Raw genomic sequence first — 26,925 nt, 5'->3', positions numbered from 1 at the left:
TTAGCTTAGCTAACTAATCAGCTATGTGAAGCTCGCAGGGCACGTGAGAATTCTCTGCACGCATTTCAAGATTTGTTATTTTTCTCTGTGGAGAAATAAAATATAAATGGGTTTTATGCGGATTTCCCCTTTAAAATTCGTGTCTGGCGAGATTTTTCATAAACATGATCACTTACTAATCCTTCCTGTGTGGGTTGTCGCAGGAAAACTCACTCCCTCCGCGTGTTTTGAGCATCTTCCCTGAGAGGTTGGTTCAAGTTTTGGGCTGGACCCCCAGACTGCCGCTCCTCCGCTATTTCCTCAGTGTGGTGAGCTCGCTCTCGGTACACACACCCTCACACACTCTCTCACACACACTCCGTGACCTGAAAAGGCTGAGACACTTTTTTGCAACTTTAGTTTTTTTTCTCAGCTGTAAAAAAACTTTATATTAACAGTAACTTTGTAACGCGGAAGAGATTAAGAAGAGTTTAGACTGAATTCTGACAACGAAAGGGATTATTTCAGAAGATAAGGCTAAACAGTTGGGATTTTGCATTTTTAACCCAAGGTAAGTTAGATGATGTGATTTTTTTCACAGATGAGTTTACAAGTTTGTTTTTGCTACGTAAATTCTTCATTTGTTGCTCAAATCGCATTATGTGTGAGTATACACTTTTATAAACACCATAAACACTGTAATTACTGCGTCTGCAGATATTTAATTGTGTTTGAAAACTAACATTAGTTAAATATCTGGAGTAGCATTTGTTTTAATGATACTTTTTTATGAATTCCAGTGAAGGGTAATAAAATCTAACTAATAGGTCCCAATACCCATAGAGTACAGAACTTTAACTCAACTTTTTTATATGGATCTATCGCTGTCTTTTATAATAGAGACGCGCTGGTCTGAATCAGTCAGTGGTTTCTATTTATGCTCTATTCCATGTGTGGCCTTTAGATGTCGCTGTAGCGCACCTTTTGTAGTGTGAGTGCGCTCAGGTGTGATGATTCTCCTGGTTGATGTATGCCTTCCTATCAGAAATACATTACTTTAATATTGAGAAGATTCTTGGGAAACTCGGCACTGAAAGAAGAAAGTGTCACCTGTTTAATTTTATTAATATGCTTTTAAAGGATGAAAGATGGGAAAATTGGTGAACATACTATGGTTGTGTGTAAAATGAGTAGTAGTATTTGTTCAGCAGAGTATTAAGTGTCTGTGTAGAGTGCAGTGTCTTTAAAAATTGTAGCTTTTTAATAGAACATAATGCCTCTGTTGGCAAGATATTACTCATATAGTTATATATTCCTCAATATTTCACACCACTGACTACATATAAAAATCATCAGCAAATATCAGCAAACCGTGAAGTTGGCCCACATGATTTTACAGGACCCATCTTATATAATGTTTCTTGAATTTAACAGGACATAGACTTTGTTGTCCTTACTGTAAGACTCAGAGAAGGAAAATAACCTTCCTCACCAGAGCAGTTCAGCTCTTGAATGCTAGAAAACTGACTGTTAAAAAAAAACTGACGCTGGTACATTGATCTAATAGAGCATGTGTATCTGTGAATTATTTTCTGGAGGGAGTTGTGTGCCCTTCTCTAAGATAGTCTTTATGCCCTTTGGATTGCCCTTATACTAATGTTATACTATTATACTACATTCCTGAAATGAATTAATTATTTTAGTTTTCCTATATCGCCAAGTATATCGTTATCGCAAAAATACCCTGAAATATCGTGATATTATTTTAGAGTCATATTGCCCACCCCTACAGCAGAGATGTACTTAAGTATTGCAATTAGTTTATTCTGAAATGTACAAAAAAGTACTCAAGTACCAAAAGTAAAAGAACAAGTGTTGTGTTATGTAATTATTAAAGAAAAGAGCGGAAGGTTTGAATATCATATTGCAGGCAGGCAGCAAAGCGAAAGGCAGAACGGGAGCAGCTCAGTCTTCTTATAAGCTCAGCTTGATCGCTTGATTCACTCAATGATGAGGAGCTTTATCAAACCCGGTGACAGTGCAGAGAACCTACCGCTCTTGATTAAGTTATAATGTGGGTTTGGAATCATTTGTAACATTTTGATAATTGTAACAAGTAGCAATGCAGCGCTTGAAAAATGTATCTCTGTCTATGGGATGAATCTGTAGAGAGCCACAGACTGTGGTTCAAGAAAGTCTGATCTGTGACAATTTTAGTCTGTGGATGATTCAGGCTTGATTTAAGAACCCAGTAACACTTTACTTGAATGGTCCATTTGATGGCCTCGTTGATGCTCAACTGACATTCAACTAACATTCAACTGAATGTATATTAATTGCAACTTACCATATGTTGATGAATGATTCAAATTAGAATATAACCCTACACCGAACCCTAACCTTAACCCTAAATCATTTCTAAAATCTAACCCTACACTTAACTCTAACCCTAACTCTATCACAAACTTTACATCTAACTCTAAACCAAATGCTAAAATGTTAATATATGAGTTTAGGTTAAGTTGGATGTAGGGTTGTATTCAATAAAGAATCATTTACTTTTACCTTTCAATTCAATTGCATTTAATAGACATGCAGTTGAATGTTAGTTGAATGTTAGTTGAGCATCCTCAAATGGACCATCCAAGTAAAGTGTTACCAAGAACCCCAGCAGACATGAACGTGTAAGTGGTTAGACTGACATACAGTCCTGACTTTTGTATTTATTTAGGCAAAGCATTTTCACAAAAGGAACAGAAATCATTTAAGGTTATCACAATGCGTATAAAGAAGGGGAAACAATAATATTTGCTTTGTAATTTGAATCATAATAATAGAGAATTTTCTGTACCTCCCAGATTAATTCCAAAATTGCTACCCATTACACCTGTAGGGTATTTGGGTACAGAAGCAGCTGGAGAACTTGTCATCATGACTGCAAGTTCTCCAGCTGCTGTTGCACTTGCATTGTTATGTGTCTTTTTTATAATATTGTTAATTTCTCATACTGCGCATTAAACTCCTCCTGCTCCATTTTGCATTGTATTTTGGGATAATAGTGTCCATTGAAACCACACAAAAAACAAGAATGTATTGTGGATGTTGAGTATGCTAAACTGTGATACTTATTTTTATCTAACCTACATACTACATACATACAAAACTGGTTAGTATTAGTAATGCAGGTAAGTGAAACCTTTAATAACCAGTGTTCAGAAACACTAGAGAAGGGAATCACTTGCAATTCAGTCTCTATGGGTTGTTTTTAAACTATATAAAAAAGCAAAAAAGTATTTTTTAGTGAATGTCTACAGCATAGTTGTTTAAATTTCATAAAATACATTTTCAAGGCATTATTACTAAGATAAAGGAATATAAAGATACAAAACTTTAAGTAACCTTAATGTACTTTCTGTACATTTTAAACAGTTTCACTGATGTGGAAGAGATTTCTTTTACCATGTTTTTACCAAGCTAAATGATGCATTTAAATGGTTTAAAAAAACAGTTTTTAAAATGATATTTTATTAAAATATTAAGGGATTTCAATAATTTTGTTAGAAATTTTCATAAACATAAAAGCTATTTAAATGTGTCCGAAAAAGTCACTTTTTAAATGTGTCCCATTAAGAAAATAACCGTTGATATCAGGGACATCACAACCTTCATACAGTTTTATTAACAAACGAATGAAGAAATTTGCTGCATGTTCAGCTATTAATACCATACTTAATTTCTCCACCCTGTTTTGGTAATACGACAGAATGCATGATAGAAAATAAAAAGTGAGAAAATCTGGTTAGTTCTGGTTAGTCTGAAATCTTGTAAATTATATTAAATAAAATATTTTTTTTCTCAAATCTCAGAAAGTCATTTATTTAAGCGTTGAGGTTCGATAATGACCCATAAAAGGGGTGGAAATGGTAAAATCATTTTTAAATGACACTGGGCAGCACACAGTAGACCGTATAACAGCTGACCACGGCACTAAACATTTTTCCAATGATTCCCTAGTGGGACTCGAGGGCTTGGTTTTGTTTTTGCCTGGATTTGGTTCTGCACTCTGTTGATTAGGCCTGCCTGTGCCAGTGTTTTGTGCCAGACACCACATCCAAGAAGAGTGGTGTCAGGCACTGTGCCAGGCAGAAGCTTTTTTAGGGACACAAGTCACCAAATTACAGTCGAGACAGTAGTTAATTCCAGTCAAGTGCTGGAACGCCCATTGGTTAATTTGGAGAGAGAGAATGGGAGAGAGTGCACACTGCTAAAGGAATTAGAGCACTGCATAGATTCCTCTAAACAATGATAATATTAAGGTTTATTAACATTTACTTTTGTGACTCATATAATGGAAAGTAATAAGCAGTATGTTCAGTCAGTATTATTAGCCTTAATTAGTGTGAAAGGCATGGCATTAGCATCAATACAAAAAAGTACAAAATATTTACCCTATTTGACCCAGAAGGTCATAGAATGAGCTTTGCAATCATATGCACTGTTGTTATGGGATGTGTATGCAAAGGTCATTTCAGTTCAATTGCTTTCAAAGTGAAAAGCAGTTACTTCACACTTTCCCCCTTCGGTATGCCAGCAGTCAGAGGTGTGCCATTATCTTACCCGAAAGTTTCTGCTTTTTTTTATCACCAGAAGAAAGTTTCCTTCCTGCCTGTTCCTACACTTTCACAGTTTTTTTTTTCGTTAGTCCACTCAGGAAACATAAATGTTTATGTTTGCTATTAAAATACTGTACGTGGGGTATTTCAGATAAAATATATTAAAATATAGTGCTGGAAGTGTTGGATAGCTAATAAATTGAAAATGAAAAAAAAATAAAAATACCCCAGGCCGTGGGTTAAGGTCAGACCTGACTTCATGTTTCTACTACTTTGTTTTTATTTTTTTCTTAGATTTTAATCAGAATATTTTTTTAGACATATACATATACTTCAGAGCAGAATGTTGCCTTTGGCTGATTTATTATAGCTTACAATCCAGTTATTACAGATTATTAACTTCATTCACTGCCTTCTCTCTTACACAATCAGATGTTTTCATAAGCAAGAATAAATTTCTGGAGAGTCGATTATGTTTCAGATGTTTTAATTAAACATCTGACATTTTGCATTTCTTCAGACTAGGTGGAGACTGAGACTGATGTACCACAGTAAGTGCTTTTATGAGGGATCTGACGCATTTCAGAGCCTCAAATATGCCTCATCAAGCAACAAACTAAGATACTCCCTTTTAAACTTGAAGGTGAACGTACCATGGCATTAGCTTGGTAGATGATAGAATGTGAGAGAGTACCATTTTCATGTGTGAATGTACAGATTATATACGTATGTTAGTGATTACGATAATAGAGCAAAATAAACATTTATTGGGGGAAAGGTGAATCTGAAGGGATGCTCTATGACACTGTGGGTCCACCTCTAGCTGGGATAAATCTGGCAACGGGGCAGGCCCAGGGCATTTTTGCAATCTGGCAAACACATACCTGTGAAACCCTTGCTGTGTGTGGGTGAGCATTATCCTGCTGAAAAATGCCTGTCATGAGAGGCTGCGCAAACTCCTGGGCACATCCCAGAGTAGTTAGTATCCCTTGTACCCTTGTATCACAACTAGGGATGATCGCACTGTCATATGCAATAGCTTTCCAGATCCTCCTATTAGCATTTTATATACAGCTCTGGAAAAAAATAAGAGACCACTGAAAAATGATGAGTTTCTTTGAGTCGACCAAATTGAAAACCTCTGGAAGATAATCAAGAGGAAGATGGATGATCACAAGCCATCAAACCAAGCAGAACTGCTTATTTTTTTGCACCAGGAGTGGCATAAAGTTATCTAAAAGCAGTGTGTAAGATTGGTGGAGGAGAACATGTCAAGAGGCATAAAAACTGTGATTAAAACCAGGGTTATTCCACCAATATTGATTTTTCTAAACTTTTAAAACTTTATGAATATGAACCTGTATTCTTTGCATTATTTGAGGTCTGAAAGCTCTGTATCTTTTTTGTTGTTATTTCAGCCATTTCTCAATTTCTGCAAATAAAAGCTCTAAATGACAATATTTTAATTTGGAATTTGGAAGAAATGTTTATTGAATTTTACTCTAACATATACCTATAAATAGCAAAATCAGAGAAACTAATTCAGAAACTGAAGTGATGTCTTACTTTTTTTTAGAGCTGTATATGATCCAGTCAGTCCCTATATTGTACAGTATCACTCTCCTTGTGGGCAGTGTGTGTATGATATAATAAATAATTTTCATTTGCCTATTTCGTAGTCTTAGATTGCCAGTCTTAGATGCCCTCTCTTACTCTTTTTCTCATCACATTCTACTCTCCCTCCCTCTTCTGTTTTCATTTCTTTCTGTCCCTCTCACATGCCACCGCGCCTATAAGACTAACAAAGTGCCCTGTAGATGGATAGGCTGACAGAAATAGCAGCCTGCAGCCCCTGCAGTAGGGGAATGCAATATGTGTATAATTACCCAGAGAAAGGAGAAGCTGCACTTTTGTCTAATCCTGGTGCTTCTGTGGGATACTTCAACTGTTTTTGAGAGGCATACCTTCATATTTCCAGCAATTCTGCAAGTGCACAGTGGATCCTGAAAATTGCTGTCTGTTTGTTGGCCCCTAGTCGTGGTTTCCCTTCCCCTTTCTCCTGATACTGTTTCCGCTTTGTCTCCCGTTCTCTATGTACTTGTATCAACAGGATTAACGGAGCAGCAGTTCAGCCCCACTTTACAGCCAGATGTTTCTGTTATCAATTACAGCTCACAATGAGATCCGTCCTGCGGCCCCCCTCTATGTGTTTTACTGCTGTCGCATTAGCCAGCTAATCGGTAACCCTTAAAGAAAGTTAGCCTGCACTTTAAACCACACCCCCTTCAGAAGCCTCTCTGTGTACCGCTGAGCATCAGCTGCTTAAAAAGCTTTAAAGAGAGAGAAAGTGCTGCGAGCGACAGAAATCTGCTCTCATAAAAATGGCACATATACTTATCCACATTATTGTGCTATGGTCTTCATAATATACTTCATAGGCTTCTGCTTGGTTAACAGGATGCAGAGACTTCTGGGAAATTGTGCCTCTGTCCTTGCATTCCTTCTGCCAAGCCAAACTGAGCTGTTTTGGGGCGCATGGTATAATTTAGCTACTATTTTTACAATTGGAAGCATACTGTATGGTGATTGTCCTTTCTATTCAACAGCATAAAAATGCAGCCACTTTCCTGTGTGTTTACTTTTTAAACAAAGGATGGACACACATGGTCAGTACTGATGTGTAGCTATGAATTATAGATGCAACGGGACACCGCAGAAAAGATGCTCTCAAAATGGTGATATTATAGTGAATGGCTAAAACTTTATGGTGGATGTTGATGCACCAAAAATTACATTTTAATTCTAAAAAGCCCTTAAGCTATAGTCCCTAAAGCTGGATTTATTACCAAAATAGAGGAAAGAATGTTAGAAATAAACACATTGTTTGTGTTACTGTGACTACAAGAGTTGTACATTCACATTTTAACTAGAGTTTCTTTGATAGCACACAAACCTGTTGAGAACAGTGTCTCTGTTATTGCCACCCCGAGCCTGTAATGCTTTATACTGCACTGTGTAGCTTTGGTAGAAATTGCAAGAGAACTATGTTAACTCATGTCATGCTAGTGTAAAAAATTCAGCAGTATTTTTATACCTTGTCAGTCAACATGCTTTTTTAATTTCATGATTCTGTATCTTTTAAGTTGTCAACAAATGCATGTGTACATCTCAAAAGCATGTTCAAAGCACCTTTTGTATTTATGGAAGTGGCGTAAAAAATACACTTTCGGGTTCCTGCCACTATGATCAGGCGATCGCTGGTTTGATTCCTGTTGATGCAGCTTGACATCAGCTACCGGAGCCGTGAGAAAGAATAATTGGCCTTGCTCTCTCTGGGTGGGTAGATGGCGCTCTCTCCCCACAATCACTCCAAAGCACAAGACGTGTGGGAGCTGATGTATTGAAACCGAGTCGCTGCACTTTCCTCCGAGCACGCTGTGATGCTGCTCAGCAATGATGCATCAGGAGAAGACATGTGCTAGTCTTCACCCTCCTGGTGTTGGGGCTTCACTATTTATAGGGGGAGTCCTATTGAATGAGTTAAAGGATAATTGGGCGTGTAAATTGGAGAGAAAATGGGGGGAAAAAATTAAATACACTTTCAAACTTTAGACGGAGCTTGGAAGCCAACTATTTTTCTGTAAGAGCAGTATATGTAATTTACACCTGTTTTGATTGGCCATATATTTAGAAATACACCCAGGCTCAAAAACCCCTTTAGGTTTGTCACATTTACCTGATAGAATTGATTTTAGATAAAGAGGACAGAAAAAAACAAATGCGATTCTTGTTATTGACATTCCACAAGGTGAAATACTTAAACTCTATCATTTACTCCCCTGCTAACAATAAACAATACTGTCAGATTATACCCTATACACTTTATACCTTATACATTTGCAATTATTGCAAGCAACAGACAAAACATTAGGCTCACACACTACCAAAGCTGTTAAATATTAGAAACTTACTTTCATATGAAGCTGAACTTTGTATAATATTTACCTTCAATAAATACTTTATATGGTGCAACATATCAGGCCCCCTCTGATTATGTTAACTACTCTATTCTATGTCACAAATCATGCAATATACCCTACCTAGCAACAGTTTTGCTCTGCTTTGAACCCACAGTGTCTGTGTTTACAGTAGTTTAGTGTGCTGTGCTGTATGAGAGACCATGTGAATATCAGTTCCCAGCATGTATCTTTCAATTAAATTTGTTGTCTTGTATAATTCTATTATCACTGCTTTGTAATGAGCTGGTGTTTTTGTCTTGTAAGCGCAAATGTTGTTTCTAGGTTATGTTAGTACGTGGAAGAGTTAAGAGCTTTGGTCAGAGTGCCATTATCATGCAACGTTGGCACTCCTAGTCAGTGACACTGTGCTGCATTTACACTGCAGTGTATCCCATTCATTTCAGTGGGAAGCGTTGGTTTAGTCATACACATTCAGTTCAAAGCCTGGAGATAAAGTTAATTATTAATTAAAGGGCCACATATTTAAACTCAATAACAGATCTGCCAGAATGAAAATATCTGGTTGCATGTACATATTGTATAAAATAGTTGATCTTGGCTATGCGATGCCACTATGATTAGGAGATCGCCAGTTTGAATCCTGTTCATGCAGCTTGCCATCAGCTACCAGAGCCCTGAAAGAGCACAATTGGCCTTGTTATCTCAGGGTGGGTAGATGGCGCTCTTTCCTCACATCTTTCCAAAATGGTGATGTTGCTCAGCACAAGGTGTCTGCTAGCTGATGTTTTGGAACGGGGTCGCTGCGCATTCATTTTAGTGACCAAGAAAAAAAATCTGTTTTGTTGCAGCTTCTTTTATCATTAATAGGCCATATAAACCGGAAAATGTATTGTTTGTTTCAGTATGAAACTGTAACAATGTCATACTTTTAAACATAATATTTACCTATTTTATTGTTCCAAACTAGTTGCACCAATCTACTGATACTGCCTGTGCTTTAAATTTCACACAGCACATCCTGTTATGTTGTTGAGCTGCAGCTGATTAAAATTGCTGTGCACAACAATATTCCGTTCTTGTAAAAATGGCACATATACTTATCCATAATATGGTGCTATTGCATGCATAATATAATTTGTAGGCTTTTGCGTGGTGAACAGGATGTACAGACTTCTGGGTAATTGTGCCTTTCTATTTTTCTTTCATTCAAATGTTACTTATAATTTATACAGATATATAAACAGATTCAAGAGTGCACTTTCACTGAACAGCGTCTGGGACGAGAGGTCTTGTCGGCTGGCCTGTGTGTTCCTCAGTTTCAGTACTTCTTCTGTCAGCCTTTGACCTTGGTTGGTTGAAATGTATCAAGAAAAACCTGGTTGAAATTTATGCCACTGCTTTCAGCCTTTAGGAGCAACAGGGCATTTAACATTTAAACACATGATTTAAATTTCTGTGAAAGATAGTAAATCAGAGGGAGAAAGAGAGGGATAAGTGAACTGAGGTTCATGGTAAAAAGCCAAGGAACAAGAAATATATAAGCATATAATACATTCAATAAATTCATATTTGTACACAAGTTGAAGCATGTACTTATATGAACAGTTGTAGAGGGAACAGGTCAGAAATATTTAATATATGATTTGTGCTTTTTTAGTTTAAAATGCAAGAAACAGAGGAAACAATGCAAAAAAAAAAACACTGGAACTATGCTGTATATGAGGTCTTATCAGAAGGTTGATTTTACCAGATGGTAAATATCTCTATTCAGGTGCTTGTTGGAAGAACATACTAAAACAAAAACATTGAGTGAAGCAGTGGAGGGTATGTGTTTTTTCATAGACTAAAGCAAGTCATAGAGCTACATAAATAAAAATGTACATACATACTACAAAACTGGGATAATTTTTTTTATAGTATGTATGTAAATCAATGTTTTCTGTTTATTTGCATCTCCTGTACCTTCTACATATGATTTGCCTTATAAGCTGCATCTAAAGTAAAAAACAATTAGCTGGTTAAAAAGCCAATTAGATGGTTAACCATCTCAGCTCTTGACCAGAGTATTTGTTGTATTTGTTGTTGGTTGTTAATACTCAAGACATCCCATGTTGCAAAAATTAATTTCAGGGATCTGTTATTGATATGCGATAGACTCCCACAACGTCCAGGAGACTTGGGAAGTCTGTAATACTGGCCTGGTGACGATGGTGGCCATGCTAGTTAATCAACTTGGTGATGCTGTTGTTAATATAGTCAAGCTTGGTCATACTGGTTGTCTAGCCTGGTCAGGTTGATCAACCTCATATGCCTGTTAAACCATCAAACTCAAACAGAAACATACCCTATGATGTTCAGGAGATTGAGCCATCTGTTTTTTTCCGCAGGGATAAATCATGTTGCTTTAATTTCTACCAAACCTTTCCTTTATGAAGTGGTACTTGGTAGTATGCTAATGTTGTATTAATCCACATTTGTATTAAACAAATATGAATTGATTAACATACAATGCTAAACTATAGTGCATAGGTTTCAAAAATCAGTCCTTATTCTCTGACAAGTGCTTTAATTCAACAGACTGCACACAGGTGATATCATCATTGTGCAGATACAGAGGCTCATCTTGCTTGTCTCAGCTTTTTGTGCTGTCTGTAGTTTTGGGTGTAGAATGCATCTTGTAGAAACGGATGTGTTTAAATGACTATAATATGTGGCTGTAATACATGGTCTCAGACTACATCCTATAGCTATTTTTAAGGGATTAAATAACTCTAAAACATATACACATTTAAATATGTTTTGAGGGTATATGTACACTTTAAATTACTTTCAATGTAATTTCAACCTAAAATTATGTATTTCTAACATTGAATAGATTAGAATTCAGCTTAGTTAAGTTAGACTGGTACAAAGCATATAAAAGAGTCTGTCTTGATATGAACAGATGAAACCAAAATAAAAAATAAAGTAAGTAATGAAAAGTCTGAAATATACAAGACCATCTGTTGAACATGGTGGAGGCAGTGTTAATGGCTTTGGCAACCAATGGCCACCATTGAAACTTAGCCACAAGTGTTTATGTATAGCTGTTGACAGGAGGTTTATAAAGCAATACTTTCTGGTAAGGTTTAATTCAGATGCTGCAAAACTGATAGGACGGCACTTTATAACTTAATAATCAAAAACACTTGAAAAAACAGATGTTCTTAAAATTTGTAAATGTCTTCTTTTAGAGTAAGTTGCATCTTAATTATTTTCAAAATTCAAATGCACTGAGGGCATCTACAGAGGAAAAATGCTTAAAAAATAATGTGACTGTCCAAATACTTATGGACTTGACTGTATACTGTGAGTAAATTGTGCAAATTTAGAGTACAAGACAGATTACCCCTTTACTGACCCTCAGCCTTGCTATGTCCTTGTCAATAAGGAGATATCATCACCTTTGGCAGGAGCAGGTTCAGCTACGACATCATTTAAGTGATCTCCACCCTCCTGTACACACACACACACACACACACACACACAAACTGGATGGCAGACATAACCCCACCTTCCCCCTTCCTGTCTAATGAATAGCTGGTGTGTTGGCTATCCCTTTTAGATGTTTTCCACTACCACCACAAACTGTATGACCAGTCTTGCCCCAGACACGCCAGCTGTCTCATTATTCTCTACTTTCTGCCAAAATCTGGGGGATTTCTCATAGATAAAGAGCCATCGCATGTGGACCGACCGCCTGGCAAAAATGATTTTTTTTTTTTTTTTTTTTTTTTGATGTCCCATATCCATTTCCAGTGCAGGTGTGTGGTGGTCCGTGCTGGGTGGAACATTTAATCTATGCATGGCAAAAGCCAATGAAGCACTCAGTTATTTATTCATAGCCTTCTGTTGAAAAGAGCACTCAGCAGACAGTCACCACATAATAATTTTACCGACCTCCGGCCGGAGGGAAAATGGCCCTGCTGCTATAATAATGTTAAAGAGAAACACACTGACTCGTCTCTTCACTCCATGTCCGCACTCAGGCTCTGCTCTCGCTAGTGTACACGGAGCAAATGAACAAGTCACCATTCAGACCAGACACATGATTACATTCAAGAAATGTTGTGGCTGTTTTTTTTCCTTTTATATATTTTTCCTCCTTTTCCTCCTTTTCCACCAGCAGCTCCCTTTTAGACTGTATGAACATTTAATGATGTGGAACCACTAAATATTTGATAATTATTTGTCCTCACCTTAACAAATAGTAAGGTAAAATTGTTTCCTTTTGAGGTTGACCTACAACAGCTACAACACACTGACATGCCAAAAGTTACGGTACAGGAACTAATATCATGTCCCATGACTTTTTCCATGTTTCATGGAAGAAGCTAAGGAACACTGCACTGACCTGCAGGATGTGATCTTGCCAGAATCACTGTTATAAATGGACACCACCAGCCACAATCATTACAACCTGCTGTGCTGTCCACTTTGTGGTTATGCCTTCTGTGATGTATTCCTGGAACTCACATGACAAAACTTGGGAAATGGAATTTCCTATTCATCTGGCACCCAATTTTAGGCCTTGCTTAAATTTCACCTTGCCATGTGCACGCTGACCACTTACTCACAAGATAACACCTCAGAACTCCTAAATAGCTCAGTACATTGGTGTGTATGTTTTACAGTAAAGCACTGATAAAGAAGATGCTTAAGTTTATTTTACACTCCACCTAAATAAATTGAATTGACTAGAACTTACATTTTAAAGCTAATTATTTAAAATGCAATATGAGGTGAGTACCATTAGCTGTTGTATCTGTAGCCTTAAGATGCTAAAGGCTTAAAATCTCAAAAAAAAATTCCCATGGCTATTTTTTATTAAATGAATAATACATTAAACTATCCCTTAGCCCTAAGGCGCTCCTGGAAGTGCACACTTTTGCTTTTGTAGCGTTGGCGAAGAGGCAACACAAGGGACATAATTGTTCTCAGAGGGCTCAGAGGGTCAACAGCAGAACAGGGACATGTTTCTTCAGCTGTATATGTCACTGCTGCTTGAGTATGATTTACAATGCTTTGCCACCAAGCTGGGTTTAGCAGTTGCAGCTGTGTCCATGTAAAGCAGGCACATTCTTTGTCCTTGTTAAAGCCTAAACACTATAACTCTGGTGTTTATGTGGTTTATACATTAAACCAAGCTGTAAATAGTCTTGCTGAACATATATAACTAAAGCATAGAAAATTCTCATTTCTGTGGCTAAGCGAGTCTTCACAGAGGGGTACTGTGAGCACAGGTTTTCAGAAAAAGGCGCTGTCATTATGAACCGAGGATTGTCGGCATCAGCTGACAAAGTCTGAGAGAGCACAAGTGGCCTTGCTCTGTCTGGGTGGGTAGATGGCGCTCTCTTCACACATCACTCCTAAGGTGATATTGGTCACCATAGGCATTTGATGTATGAGAGCAGAGTCTCTGCGCTCGCTTTTCGGTGATGCTGCACTTAAAGGCTTTACTAGTGATAAGGGGAAGTTCATATGAATGGAGACTGACTAATTGGCCTCAACATTGGCAAAAAATGGGGTAAAATCAGAAATAATTAAAGAAAGAATAAAAAGAAACAGTCTTGCTCCTCAAGTGTAAACAATAGGGCAGGGCAAATGTGTATTCAGGAAAGCGTAATTTGTACACTTACCAAAATACATGCACAAATACACAAAACCACAACTTTGAAACAGGCTGCCCAAACAATATACCCTAGCAGACATGGAATGCCCATAATGCACTGCATTGTATACGACAGTATAAGTGTACTGTGTAACACTAATGTGAAAAACTGTTTACTTGAATAAACTCTGTTCCAGTGATTAGAGGGCATTTAGAACACCATGGCTATGCTCTACTTTGTGACTCATTTTCTTTTTCTTCTTTTTTTTGCCAAAATCTCTCTCTTTCTCTCTCTCTCTCTCTCTCTCTCTCTCTCTCTCAGGATTACAGGTCAGAGTGTGTGAGTGTGTGTACGCTCTGCTGGGGTCTCAGTGATGTTCTCCCACTGCTCTGTCCTGCTGCTGCTGAGCGTGTTCAGCCTGACCCCCCTGTCCCTGGCATTGCCCTTTGAGCAGAGGGGCTTCTGGGACTTCGGCATCGATGGCGATGGTGGAGGCCTGATGACAATGATGATGAGGGATGAGGAAGAAGGCTCAGCTGTGGAAGAGCTGCCACCACCAGAATTTCCTGTATGTCCCTTTGGGTGCCACTGTCAGCTGAAAGTTGTGCAGTGCTCAGACCTGGGTGAGTGCCAGAGGAGGAGCAGGAGTGTGTATGTGTGTGAGTGTGTGTGAGAGAGAGAAAGAACAAGAGGAACCACACTTTGTAATACACTTTTATTATACTTTTACTTATACTTTTATTAACTGTATTCATAAAAGTAGGTTAAAATAACAGACAATATCCACACTTATAAATAATCTAAAATATGTAGCATTTCTGATGCTCCAGTGAAAAAGATATACTTGCTGTTTACTACATATTCACATACACATGACACATAGCTGTCTCACATAACCTGCACTCTATTTGGTGTGCTGCTTGTGCACATCTTAAGAAATTAAGTGTGTGAGGTGCAGTACAGTACCTACAGCTACCTACATTTGTATGCTGTGTCAAGTATGCATAGCACATAGGAACATATGAGAACAATTGCTTCCCAATACATGAGACTTTATAAGAATGCATGGACAAGTAACAAGTACAGCTCTGTCAAAAAAAAATAAGAGAGCACTTAAAAATTATGAGTTTCTTTGATTTTACTAAATTGAAAACCTCTGGAATATAATCAAGAGGAAGATGGATGATCACAAGCCATCAAACCAAGCTGAACTGCTTAATTCTTTGCACCAGGAGTGGCATAAAGTTATCCAAAAGCAGTGTGTAAGACGGGTGGAGGAGATCATGCCAAGATGAATATTGATTTCTGAACTCTTAAAACTTTATTAATATGATTTTTTTTTTTTTTTTGCATTATTAAAAAAAATAATAATTGCGACCAGAGAGGAATTCCTGACAGGCAGCATGGTTCTGAGGTGAAATTAGTTTCATGTTTAATGTTAAGAGATTCAGAATTCTTCTTTTCCTCATCACTTATCATCACAACAGACATAAGTCAAGGCTGCACAAACCTGTCTTTTAAATGTAAAAATCTTTACTGAATTTACTAAACTTAACTTGTATATTTATATATTTGAATTTCCGCCAAACACTTCATGACCATGCAGCACTTTAGGGGCCATAGGGAAATCAACAGATAAAATGAGCTTGTGTCATTTTTGCAAAATGTGACCTTGTGATGTCAAGACCAATGCTAAGGAGCAACACAGTGATCAGTCTAAAGCCCAACTGTTCATCTGTTATCTCAGAGTTAAAGAGACAGAAACAGTAGGCATACTTCAGGGATTTAACCAAAGAGCCTGGAGGAAACAGAGGCTTTGATGCAAAAAACGATGGAATGGTTCTGTGTAATTTCCTCACAGGCTCTGAGAAGGGCTTGCGTGTTGTTCTTGGGACCCACACAGGATGTTTTACAGGAATAAGCTGAGAGAGAGAGCGGGAGAGAGGGGGAGCATCCTGCAGACGGAGACATGTTGAAAGGCTCAGTTTAAAGAGCTGTTTATTTATGAATTAAGGATAAAATAAGAGACGATTAATCCGTCATGTCAACCATTAGATGTCTACAAAAAGGTCACATATTCGGTCAGAAGTGTATGTCAAGTAGAGGTCTGCTTCACACGGGCTAGCTCTCCTGTTTTTCTTTCCACTGACAGGAAATAACAGAACGACAGAGGTTTGTTATTCTGTGGAGAAATGGGCCTGCCATTAGTCTGAAAATTGCCATTAGTCATGTGTTAATATCTTATTACGTTAGTTACATTTGTTAAATTACATCTAGTCAACAATGTGTGTGCTGTGACTCATGGGCAAGATGTATATTAAATAGTCAGCATGTAACCTTTCACTTATGTGTACACCTCTGTTCATTGTTTCAACTGTTAGAACATTTTAATAGATTATTTTTTTTAAATATATGTATTTGCCATCTTATTAACTCTGCAAATGTGTGACTTTCAGTTACTTGCACTTGAATACAATATTAATAGATTTGTAAAATATTTCATAGGCGCTCTGAGGGGTCCAGCGGGCTCGAATCCTGTTCATGTAGTTTGCCATCAGCCACCGGAGCCCTGAGAGAGCACAATTGGTCTTGCTCTCTCTGGGTGAGTAAATGGCGCTCTCTTCCCACATCACTCTAAAGGGTGATGGCGCTCAGCACAAGGCATCTGTGAGCTGATGTATCAGAACCATGTTGCTGCGATTTCCTCCGATCGCGCTGTGATGCTACTCAGCAATGTTGCATCAGCAACAGTTTGAAAAGAGCTGGTGACTGACATGTAACAGAGGAGGCATGTGCTAGTCTTCACCTTCGTGGTGTTGGGTCATCACTAGTGATAGGGTTAGTCCTAATGAGTGGGTTTGGTAATTAAGGGAGAAAATGGGGATTTTTTTTTTAAATAAATATATTTAAAAATCAGAGCGTTTTATTAAAATCTAAATAAGAACAGAGCCCAGATTATGGAGAACTAATTGTATTCCTAAATTGTTATGTACTTATATTATGTCGGAGGCAGATAGAACCTACATTATTATATTAGTATAGTATAATACTTACACAACAGAAAATGTATTAACAATTTGAGCATCTGTATTTAATCTGTATCGTTCTTTACTACTAAAGTAAAATGTGATTAAAAATGGTTAGGTTTATCACGAAAATGTGTTTGATTTGACACTTGTTTACTATTATTGTTGTTTTATTAATGTTCTAACACATTTTGTGTAATATAGTGCATTTATCTGTATCTAATTAAAACACATCATTGTGTAAAAAAATAATCCAATGCCTATAACAGTATTGTCCTTAACTGATCATAATGATATGTAAAAAAAATAACTAAATATATTATCTGTTTTGAAAACACAAAAATAGGTCCAAAGTATGCTTACTTTTCTGTCTGTGTGCCTGTGAAGGTATATTTTATAGCTTAGGTTTAAGACTTTATTTTGGCATTTTATTAAATGTATTTGTGTATTTTGCCTTGTGGTTTGGGTTGTCAGTGTAGCTAAAACACACATGTTCTTGGCTCAGGTGGTTCTATGCTGTTTGTAATACTGTTAAAAACATTTTCTTACACATATTGGTCAAGTTTTGCATTTTTCCCTTTTCACTAAAACCCACAGCTATTCCTTTCTGACAGGCATTAACTCATCATGCTGCTGCTGCTTATTTCTAACAGATGTTAAAATGTCGTTTTGGGCGGTTCTGTGTCTGCATTATAGTGGAACATAAAACATCTTTTTTGGTGGGCAGAGTTGTGTAAAGTTGTGGTTGGTGGGCTGTAAACGGGGTGTAATTTAGCACTGGATAGTGGTCTGAGTTTGGCTGGACTCACTGGGTTGGTGGGCTGTATGGGCTAAGTGCTCTTCAGCTGTGGCAGGTGGGTGACCAGCACAAAATATTAACTTCCCTGCCAACAGAGTGCAAATCATGCCATTAGTTTCCTTCATTTAATATTTATTTATTTAAAAAACACAATTCCTGCATGTCTGTAGTTATTACATGAATTTTGCTCACAACGTATGTGCCAACCATTGCTTAGCAGAACATTCTGAACAACAGTTTTTAAAATGGTTTTAACCTGCTGTATTAACATAATTAACTAATGTGTGTGTGTGTGTATACAACTCTGGAAAAAAGATACCACTTAAAAATTATGAGATTCTTTGATTGTACCAAATTAAAAACCTGGAAAATATAATCAAGAGGAAGATGGATGATCACAAGCCATTAAACCAAGCTGAACTGCTTGGATTTTTGCCCCAGGAGTGGCATAAAGTTATCCAAAATCAGTGTGTAAAATTGGTGGAGGAGAAAAACTAGGGTTATTGATTCCTGAACTCTTAAAACTTTATGAATATGAACTTGTTTTTTTTTTTTTTGCATTATTTGAGGTCTGAAAGCTCTGCATCTTTTTTGTTATTTTAGGACTTTTTTCATTTACTGCAAATAAATGCTCTAAATGACATTTTTTTTTTTGTAATTTGGAAGAAGTGTTGTCTGTAGTTTATAGAATAAAAAAACAAACACATATAAAACATATACCTATAAATAGCAAAATCAGACAAACTGATTCAGAAACTGAAGTGGTCTCTTATTTGTTTTTTCTCAGAGCAGTAAATATGACATATTTAGCTAGAATGTGGCTCACCCAATCATATTTAACCCCAACCAGATCTATTACATTATACATTATAAAATCCATCATTTTTTACATCTGAGTAATAATATAAATCTTGAATGGCATTTAATATCTAACTTGTGATTTTTTACCTCCTCTAAGCCGCATGTTGGAGCAGAGGCCCTGGTTTCAGGTTTACAGCATTATAAATGAGTTAAAAAGAGGAACAGTATAGGCGAGTATAAATCACTCTACTCTACTGGGGGTCATGAATGCCCTGGTTTAGATTATGCAGCACAGAACTACTATTAGAGGAGAGCCTTTGTTTCTGAGTCCTCAGCATGACCACAGCCCACAATTATGGCTCATAAATGGTTCTTGGCCTGGATGAACACACATTTTTAAAGATATATAACCCTTATATTGTGTAACGTTAAATATTTTAATTTTAAAGAGTTGTTTTGCTCTAATAAATCACATTGAACATAGTTAAAAAATGCTATTAATTTGACATAGTGATGTTACAAAAACAAATTCAACATTGGCCAAATATTGACACTTTTTGTCAATCCAATGTTGTTTTTTCAATCCACTGTTGGTAACTTTGCTTGGTTCATACAGCAGGTAAAAATGGCCAAAATACAATGTAATATTTATAAAATCTAAATAAAAGAAAAGGATTTTTGTACAATATGTATAGTGGGATCGAATAACAGAGTATACCAGTGTTATCTTGTGAGTGGGGTTTAAAATCTACACAAAATAAACCACTGTCTGACACCAATCTTTATCTGTGTAACTAATCATTAAACATCAATGAAGTGCTTCTAAAAACATTACAATATTGCAAAACAAAACATTGCAATATGATTTTGTTCATCCTTTATTACATATGTGACATTTAAATCAGGTACATATTTTAAGTCAAGAAGAAGACGAGAAAATGGATGACAGCAGTAAGGGAGGTATTAAGTGGTGTGACAGCTAGATAACAGACCTTCTAAAGAAATAGCTGAACACAGTCACAGGAGGATGCGACTACAAGTAACCAAAGAAAACTAAAAATATAAAACACAGTCTGGAAGATAAGCCCAGTTTTTAGTCATTGGAACTTTGACAGCTACCGTGATGCTGGCGAAGATGAACCCGAAACTTCACGTAGAGCATTAGAGCATTTACAGTTATTTTAGAGTTATCTTTAAAGTTACTTTAGAGTCTCTTATTAGTCAGTTTAGGAGTGTTAACGCTTCAAACGAATGTCAAATATTTGCAATGTTATAAGATAATGTGAACATCAAATTCGGTAAGAAAATCTGATTCCAGCCACTTTCCCTTATATGTGCAAACAGCTTTTGATTTCCAATCAAAAATCAACAACTGTATATGTTTGGGTTTTGACATCAACCAGATTTTCATCTTTAAATATAATTCAAATGTCTTTCCAACTTACAATGCCTCACTCGACATCAACATCTTCAATTTATACCCATCAGTCCAACAGAAACTCAGACATACCACAATCTCACAAAGGAATCTACCAGCATTGTTATTTATTTCACAGTGAATAGGATACGTTCCCAGCCCTTATAAATGGCTGTAAGTAACAGTTGTTTATAAAACCAGCACATTTTGATTGATGCTCAGTCGGCTTAATTTTCTATACACGTTACGCTTTCACTCACAGTGAATAGCTCATACCTCAGCAGAGTGTGTGACAGGAGCTGTCGTAGATGGGGGTGTTCTATTTCACTTCATTTTTATTTATTTGCTTTTATTTTGCTGACATGGAGGAAGCCCTGTCCTAAGAGGCTCAGAGAATCCAAACCAGCTGGAGAGCATATGGTGTGCAGTTTTGTGTGTGAGTGTGTCTCTGTGCATGTGTTTGCGAATTCCACTGTGGTTGTGTGCCTGTGTGTTGCCCTTTGGAAGATGTACTTGTCAGTGAGGTGTATCTAGAGCTGTATATATCCTACAAGTGCCATAAAGTGGCATGTGTACATTTCATATCAGTGTTTGTGTTAAGGTTTGACCGAAGTCCCCAAAAACATCCCTGCTGAGACCAAGCTGCTGGACCTGCAGAACAACCGCATCAGCGAGCTGAAGGAGAACGACTTCAAAGGCCTCGCCAACCTCTATGTAAGAAAGTTCTACCATTAATGAGAGGGATGCTGAGAAGGAGTGAATTAAAGAGTGTATTCCTTAAAGGTTTCGGAAACGAGGCAATGATAAAAGGCTGAATTTTATGGACTGGTATATAGATAGAGAGAAAGGTATGTGAGAGGATAGATGACAAAACAATCCAACAGGATGTTAGAACAGATCAAGTTGTCCCGAAGCAGAATGCCCCCGCTGTTTGGAGTGTGGAGGTCGCTGCCAAACTGAATATTTTAGTTCCCTCCTGCTCTCACAGCCAAGCACTTTTTCCTCCTCGACATTTATTCAGAGCTCCAACCAAACACAATATTTATTGGGCAATGCATGAAATAGGATTATGCTATTCAATACTAGCTTTTCAGAATGTGCTTTGTGGGTATTTTATTTCATTATTTTTTGTTCGGTTTAGAATGGCATCGAATAAAAGTGCTGTGGCTGTTTTTGTTTCCTTTTGTACCGCAGGGTTTTAGTCACTGGTCAACATAAGATTATTGGCTGCTTTTAAATAATAGCATTTTGTGGATGTATTATTTGATACTGCTTGTTTATTTCTGGATTATGTTGAAATGAACCATTTTCTTTTGTCCTGACAGGCTGGTTAACAATAACATTAAACAGCAGCTCACTTATCATTCATTTGTTGAACAATCTCTTGTTTATTATGGACTGATTGACTTTTGTTTCCCTTTGTCCCAACAGGCTTTGTCATTGGTCAACAATAAAATCTCGAAAGTTCATCCCCGGGCCTTCATACCCATGCAGCACCTGCAGAAGCTTTATTTCTCCAGGAATCTGCTGACGGCCATTCCAAAAAATCTGCCTCCCTCGCTGGTGGAGCTGAGAATCCATGAAAATCGCATTAAGAAGGTGGCCGAGGGGACCTTCTCCAGTCTGGGCATTATGAACTGCATAGGTCTGAAAGTTCTCTTGCTGTTTTGCGTAACAGTGGTTGCAGCTTGTCTGAACAGCTCCCTTTTTTAGCTGGAGCTGGTTGGTTTCTGTGGTGGACATTCTGACTAATGTTTGACCGTCTTTTCAAATGCCTCTTATAGAAATGGGTGGGAACCCCATTCAGAACAGTGGCTTTGAGCCTGGAGCTTTCAAAGGCCTAAAGCTCAACTACCTGCGCATCTCAGAGGCCAAACTAACTGGCATACCCAAAGGTGATTTTATAAAATATTGTACAGAATTTCATCCAGTATGTTACACATGTAAAGAACTTAACTAGCAAGTGAATACATATTTAATTTGTAACATAATATAGACTATGCAATGTGCCTTAAATGTATTATAGTCAAAAGTACGGATAATATTATAGACTAGATTACATTAGTTCCATAGATTACATAGTTACCCAACCTTGCCTTAAACTATTAACTTTAAATGTAATAATATGATACAATATAGAACATGCTTCCTCAGTTCTGGTCCTCGATGGCCAGAGGCCAACAATGTCTCACACATCCACTAAAGAAGCAGTTAACAGAATCAGGTGTGTTTAAGCAGGGAAATTCCCAGACTGTACTGAACCTTAGCAGCAAGACTGGAACTGAAGGACCTGCAATAGAACATTCTGGAGAACTGTAGTATAACTAAATACAGTATAAATGAATTTAGAAAAAATGACAGAAAAAAGTTATAATAAATACAGTATACTCTATGTGGTATTATATACCGGGTATTACGATTTTGAATCAGTGGCCACAACAAAATATACACATCAATTTTTACTGCAGCCCATAACACTAATCTTTAGCACCACATGGTGCAAAATGTGCCATATCTCCAATATGTTTTTAGCTGTCCATTTAATAAAATGGACCCCAAAAAAATATGTAGAAATGGTGGTTAAAACATTATTACATATAGAGTCTTGTGTGACGTTATATGTGTATTCTATAAACTTAATTATCTTATCAGAATTTGCTTCAGGCAATAAACTATAGGTTAATTATAGGATAATTTCATAGACTTAAAACTTACATACTGCTTTAGTTCTGGTCCTGGAGGGCCAGAGTCTATACAACATGTATACACACTACACAAACTGTGCAATCTACTACCGTATGCTTTTACTACAGCTGTCTTATAATAGAATGAACCAATAAAATGATCCAGAACTACAGGTGAAGTCACCCAACAAGATACTTGGCTCACTATTCTACTCAATACAAGTTTTATAGTTTTTGTGGTATTACACACAACAACAACATCTTCAACAAGAGAACTGTTTTAACTATACTCTCTACTCTGACGCCCCTTTTCTTAGACCTTCCTGATAACCTCCATGAGCTGCACTTGGACCATAATGAGATCCAGGCAATCGAGCTGGAGGACCTGAGCCGCTACAAGCACTTGTACAGGTCAGTTGATTTGAGACTGGCCAGTTTTTACAGCTCTGCCCCTGGGGCCTCCCTGTAGCAACAGTGCCACCTAGTGCTCATTTAGGAGGAATGGGGGCACAGGTAAAATAAAAGCAGTTTTTGTGCAGTCACTCTTTCCTTTCAAGGTGAATCACTAAATGATGCAGACAGAGCAACAGACTATGTTGGTCCGTCACATGTATACCACTGCAGAAAACAGGTAGTGGTGTGCAGTGTTTATTTTATAATCAACTGACCAATACAAATAAAAACATCACAGTTTATTTCTACCCGATGGAGGTGTTTGTTTCTACACTGGACAATCCTAGTTCTGTTGGAGCTAATTTAGAGCTGCTGATTTTTCCACAAGGCTGCTCCAGTAACAGGACAAGGAGGTTTGCTCTCTCTCTCTCTCTCTCTCTCTTGAGTCCAGCCTGTCATGTGAGGCTGGATCATATGTCCGTTCACGGTGTGTGTTCATGCTCATTGTGTTTCTGCCTCATTTGGTGCCCGCCTTAATCTGCAGGCCTCTGCTATTGTTTCTAACGCTTTCATTGTTGTGCTTGTTCACTGTTGCCAGATTGGGCCTGGGCAACAATCGCATCCGCATGATTGAGAACGGCAGCCTGTCCTATTTGCCAAACCTCAGGGAGCTGCATTTGGAAAACAACCGGCTGAGTCGCGTCCCCAGGGGCCTGCCTGACTTGAAATACCTGCAGGTGGGTTGAAATAGAGGGGGAAGTGAGGAGAGTGTGCAGTAAATCTGTTTGGCAGGGTCAGGCTACCGCCACACGAAAGAACTAGCAGGCTTGGTGCTCAAAGGACAAAAGCAGGCCACAGAAGGAGAGAGAGGGCTAAAGAAGCTAAATAGTGGGTGGAAAAAACTCTGAACCAGTAGCCCATCATACCTTGATGTCTTCTCTAGTATAACACACACAATCAGCTAATCAACTAATTAGCTAATTTAATTACAATGCCCTTCTTGAGTTCAAGTGTGAGTGTGTTAGAGTGGGGAAAACACAGAATGTGCCAAACAGGGGGTACTCAGGAGCAAGGCCATGAACAAGTGTGAGTTACGCTTACTGCCAACTTGGAAACACCTTATTTGTTTGCATAGTGCAGTGAGAGACTAAGTTATCCTTTATCTCTTTATCAATGGTCAATCCCTGACCATATATTTTTGGTGGTTGGATTTTTTTTTGTTTAGACATTGATTTTATACCTCAGGCAGACTACCATTTCTCAAAAATGTTCAGCTTTAAATGTAACTTATGTAAAAATAACGTGAACTCCTGCTTTTATGCACTGATTTAGAAAAGTCGTACAACAAAAATCATGTAGAAAAAAAACTGTTGGGCTTTTTAAAAGAGAAAATTACCACAGGACCCCCTGAGAAATGAATTCCATTCAGATAGGACTTTAAGTATTTAAGAGCTTAACTGATTTAAACAACCTAAAAATTTTATTAACGTAGCCAGGTTTTATCATATTTTCAACAACTGGTATCCAGTTCACCCAACCTATATTTTTATATTTGCACACATTTCTTTTTTTCTGCTTTATTACTTACATTTTCTGCTGTTGGTGTTGGAAGAAACATGTCTTAGTGTATGTCTTTCCTTTAGGTGGTCTACCTCCATTCCAACAACATAAGCCAGGTGAACGTGGACGACTTCTGTCCCCGTGTCTTTGGCACTAAGAGAAGCTTCTACAACGGCATCAGTCTTTATGCCAACCCTGTCCAGTACTGGGAGGTGCAACCTGCAGCTTTCCGCTGTGTGAACGACCGGCTCGCCATTCACTTCGGAAACTACAAGAAATAGTCACAAGAAGGACGAAAGAAAGAGCTCAAAATGATGGATACTGGACAATGTAAACCAACTGAAGATAGGAGGAGCCAGTGAGGAGGGAGGGGGGTTATAAAATGCACAATATACTTAGTTAAGTTAGTGTGGTCTTGAGGCTAAAGAAGACAGTCCGAATATAGATTGGGGTTTTGTCATGCTTAAATGTGGGAAGAATTCAGAGTGTGACTGCACAAACTGACTACGTTCCAAAGCATATTCACTCAACCATTTAATGAACTGGGATTTAAAACATGGCCAATTTGCACACACATAAATGTTACTATTATTTTATTAAAGGGCTTCTGTAAAGGGTTTCCTAGGCTATGTTCAAACTGCAGGCACATCATATTTATGTCTAAAATCAGATCTGTTGAGATGAATCTCTGCACTGTTATTTGGCAGAGATCAGATTTGCATGTCCGAACATCACACATATCTGCATTAATGTAATATCAAGTTTGGCATCAGTAATTAATCACTGGTGTTTTTTTAGATCCCTGCATTTCTGTGATTCTGGAATTGAGACCATTGATGTGAGACACTGAAATTTGAGCTGAGCAACCAGAGCATACATATTGGGACACATCTTTACAAATTCAAATCTGGTTTAAAATGTGATTTCTGGCTGTACAGACTATGAAAAATCAATCTGGATGTAACCTAGATATGCCAGTTTCTATATTGTCGATATCAGATTTGGACCTGCAATCTGAACATAGCCTTGATTTCCCAAATATTTTCAACAGTAGCACAATTCATTTATAATCTTATTGATATTAATGTAATTATTATATATTAATTATATATTATTATTGAAATTGACTCTCATAAGAGGTTAATTACAGATTTTGATGTAAAGTTTGTCAACGAGTGTCTTTAGGGGAGAAGCTTTTGAGCCGTGCTTCTTGTGCTTCAGGAAAGTGTTCTTCACTCAATCAGTACTGTATGTGATAGATAAGCACATGCCTTATTCTTCAGTCTGTCGCTTTTTTTTTTATCAAGCAGTCTTTAAGAAATCCAGGCCAAACAACCCTATCATGGATGTCACCCAGCCTTGGACCTGGATACAGGACTGTCTTTTCCAATGTATTTTTTTGCACAATGTCTCTCCACATTCCACGTGTCCTTCTGATGCTCCTGTTGCTGGTGTTTCTGGGCGGTTTGACCCCGTGGTTGTGGTCACCCCGTGAGCATGCTTTGTACTCTGCTGCTCTGCCGCATGTTAAGAATAATAGTAATAATAAAAAGTTCAGCTTGACTTGAAGAGCAAGAATGACATATGATCCTGGTCTGAAAGCTGTGACAAATAAAACATAATTTAACACAATTCATTTTAAGTTTCATTACACAGACAAGAATTCCATGCAGTGTGTGTTCCAGTATGTACAAATTTAATTAATTAATTTAATATAATATAACCCTGGGGAAACCCTGCCCAACACTTTAGTGCTTTCCTTGCTCCCAACACACCTGAGGCTACTAATTATCTCATTAACAAACCCCTCCTCAGGTGAACTGGGCTTGTTAGAGCAAGGAAAGACTCTGCTGGGGCTCACTAATGTGCAGTAGAGTTCCAGGACCAGTTTTAGGGATCCCTGTCAGTCCTGAGGACATTTTTTTGTGTTCCCAGCCCTTAACACTCCACAGATACTAGTTACCCAGCTCTTCAACAACACTGATAGATGTTATCTGCTTGAATTTAAGCTGTGACATTAAG

At 37.6% G+C, this 26,925-nt stretch overlaps 1 protein-coding gene and 1 long non-coding RNA gene across 3 annotated transcripts in view; one reads left to right on the top strand and one right to left on the bottom strand.

The window, feature by feature from the left end:
* The window catches only part of LOC103022152 (uncharacterized), a 46,344-nt gene extending 46,048 nt beyond the window's left edge, over positions 1-296 (bottom strand). The window contains exon 1 of the long non-coding RNA XR_454808.4: positions 177-296. This is a non-coding gene — a long non-coding RNA (uncharacterized LOC103022152). The remainder of the gene's footprint in view (positions 1-176) is intronic.
* Positions 229-26,535, top strand: bgnb (biglycan b). Of its 2 annotated transcripts, none has more exons than XM_022677415.2 (8): positions 229-308; positions 14,545-14,846; positions 20,868-20,980; positions 21,698-21,911; positions 22,051-22,161; positions 23,268-23,361; positions 23,942-24,080; positions 24,987-26,535. In XM_022677415.2, exons 2-8 carry the CDS (start codon positions 14,597-14,599, stop codon positions 25,182-25,184), a joined length of 1,119 nt encoding a protein of 372 aa, XP_022533136.2. In that variant the 5' UTR covers positions 229-308; positions 14,545-14,596; the 3' UTR covers positions 25,185-26,535. The 2 variants fall into 2 exon arrangements, with proteins under 2 accessions (XP_022533136.2, XP_007249930.3); XM_007249868.4 differs by lacking the exon at positions 229-308 and adding an exon at positions 315-550.
* Positions 26,536-26,925: the final 390 nt, after the last annotated feature.

Source organism: Astyanax mexicanus, chromosome 13 (genome assembly GCF_023375975.1).
Source record: "Astyanax mexicanus isolate ESR-SI-001 chromosome 13, AstMex3_surface, whole genome shotgun sequence".
In the NCBI taxonomy this organism is placed as follows: Eukaryota; Metazoa; Chordata; class Actinopteri; order Characiformes; family Acestrorhamphidae; genus Astyanax; species Astyanax mexicanus.
Note: the sequence above shows the minus strand (reverse complement) of the source record. Positions and strands in the feature narration are given on the sequence as shown.

Coding starts and splice junctions, on each gene's coding strand:
- bgnb (XM_022677415.2), top strand. CDS start 14,597: ATGTTCTCCCACTGCTCTGTCCTGCTGCTGCTGAGCGTGTTCAGCCTG. Junction 14,847..20,867: donor TGTGCAGTGCTCAGACCTGG/GTGAGTGCCAGA, acceptor GTTTGTGTTAAG/GTTTGACCGAAGTCCCCAAA. Junction 22,162..23,267: donor ACTAACTGGCATACCCAAAG/GTGATTTTATAA, acceptor CCCTTTTCTTAG/ACCTTCCTGATAACCTCCAT.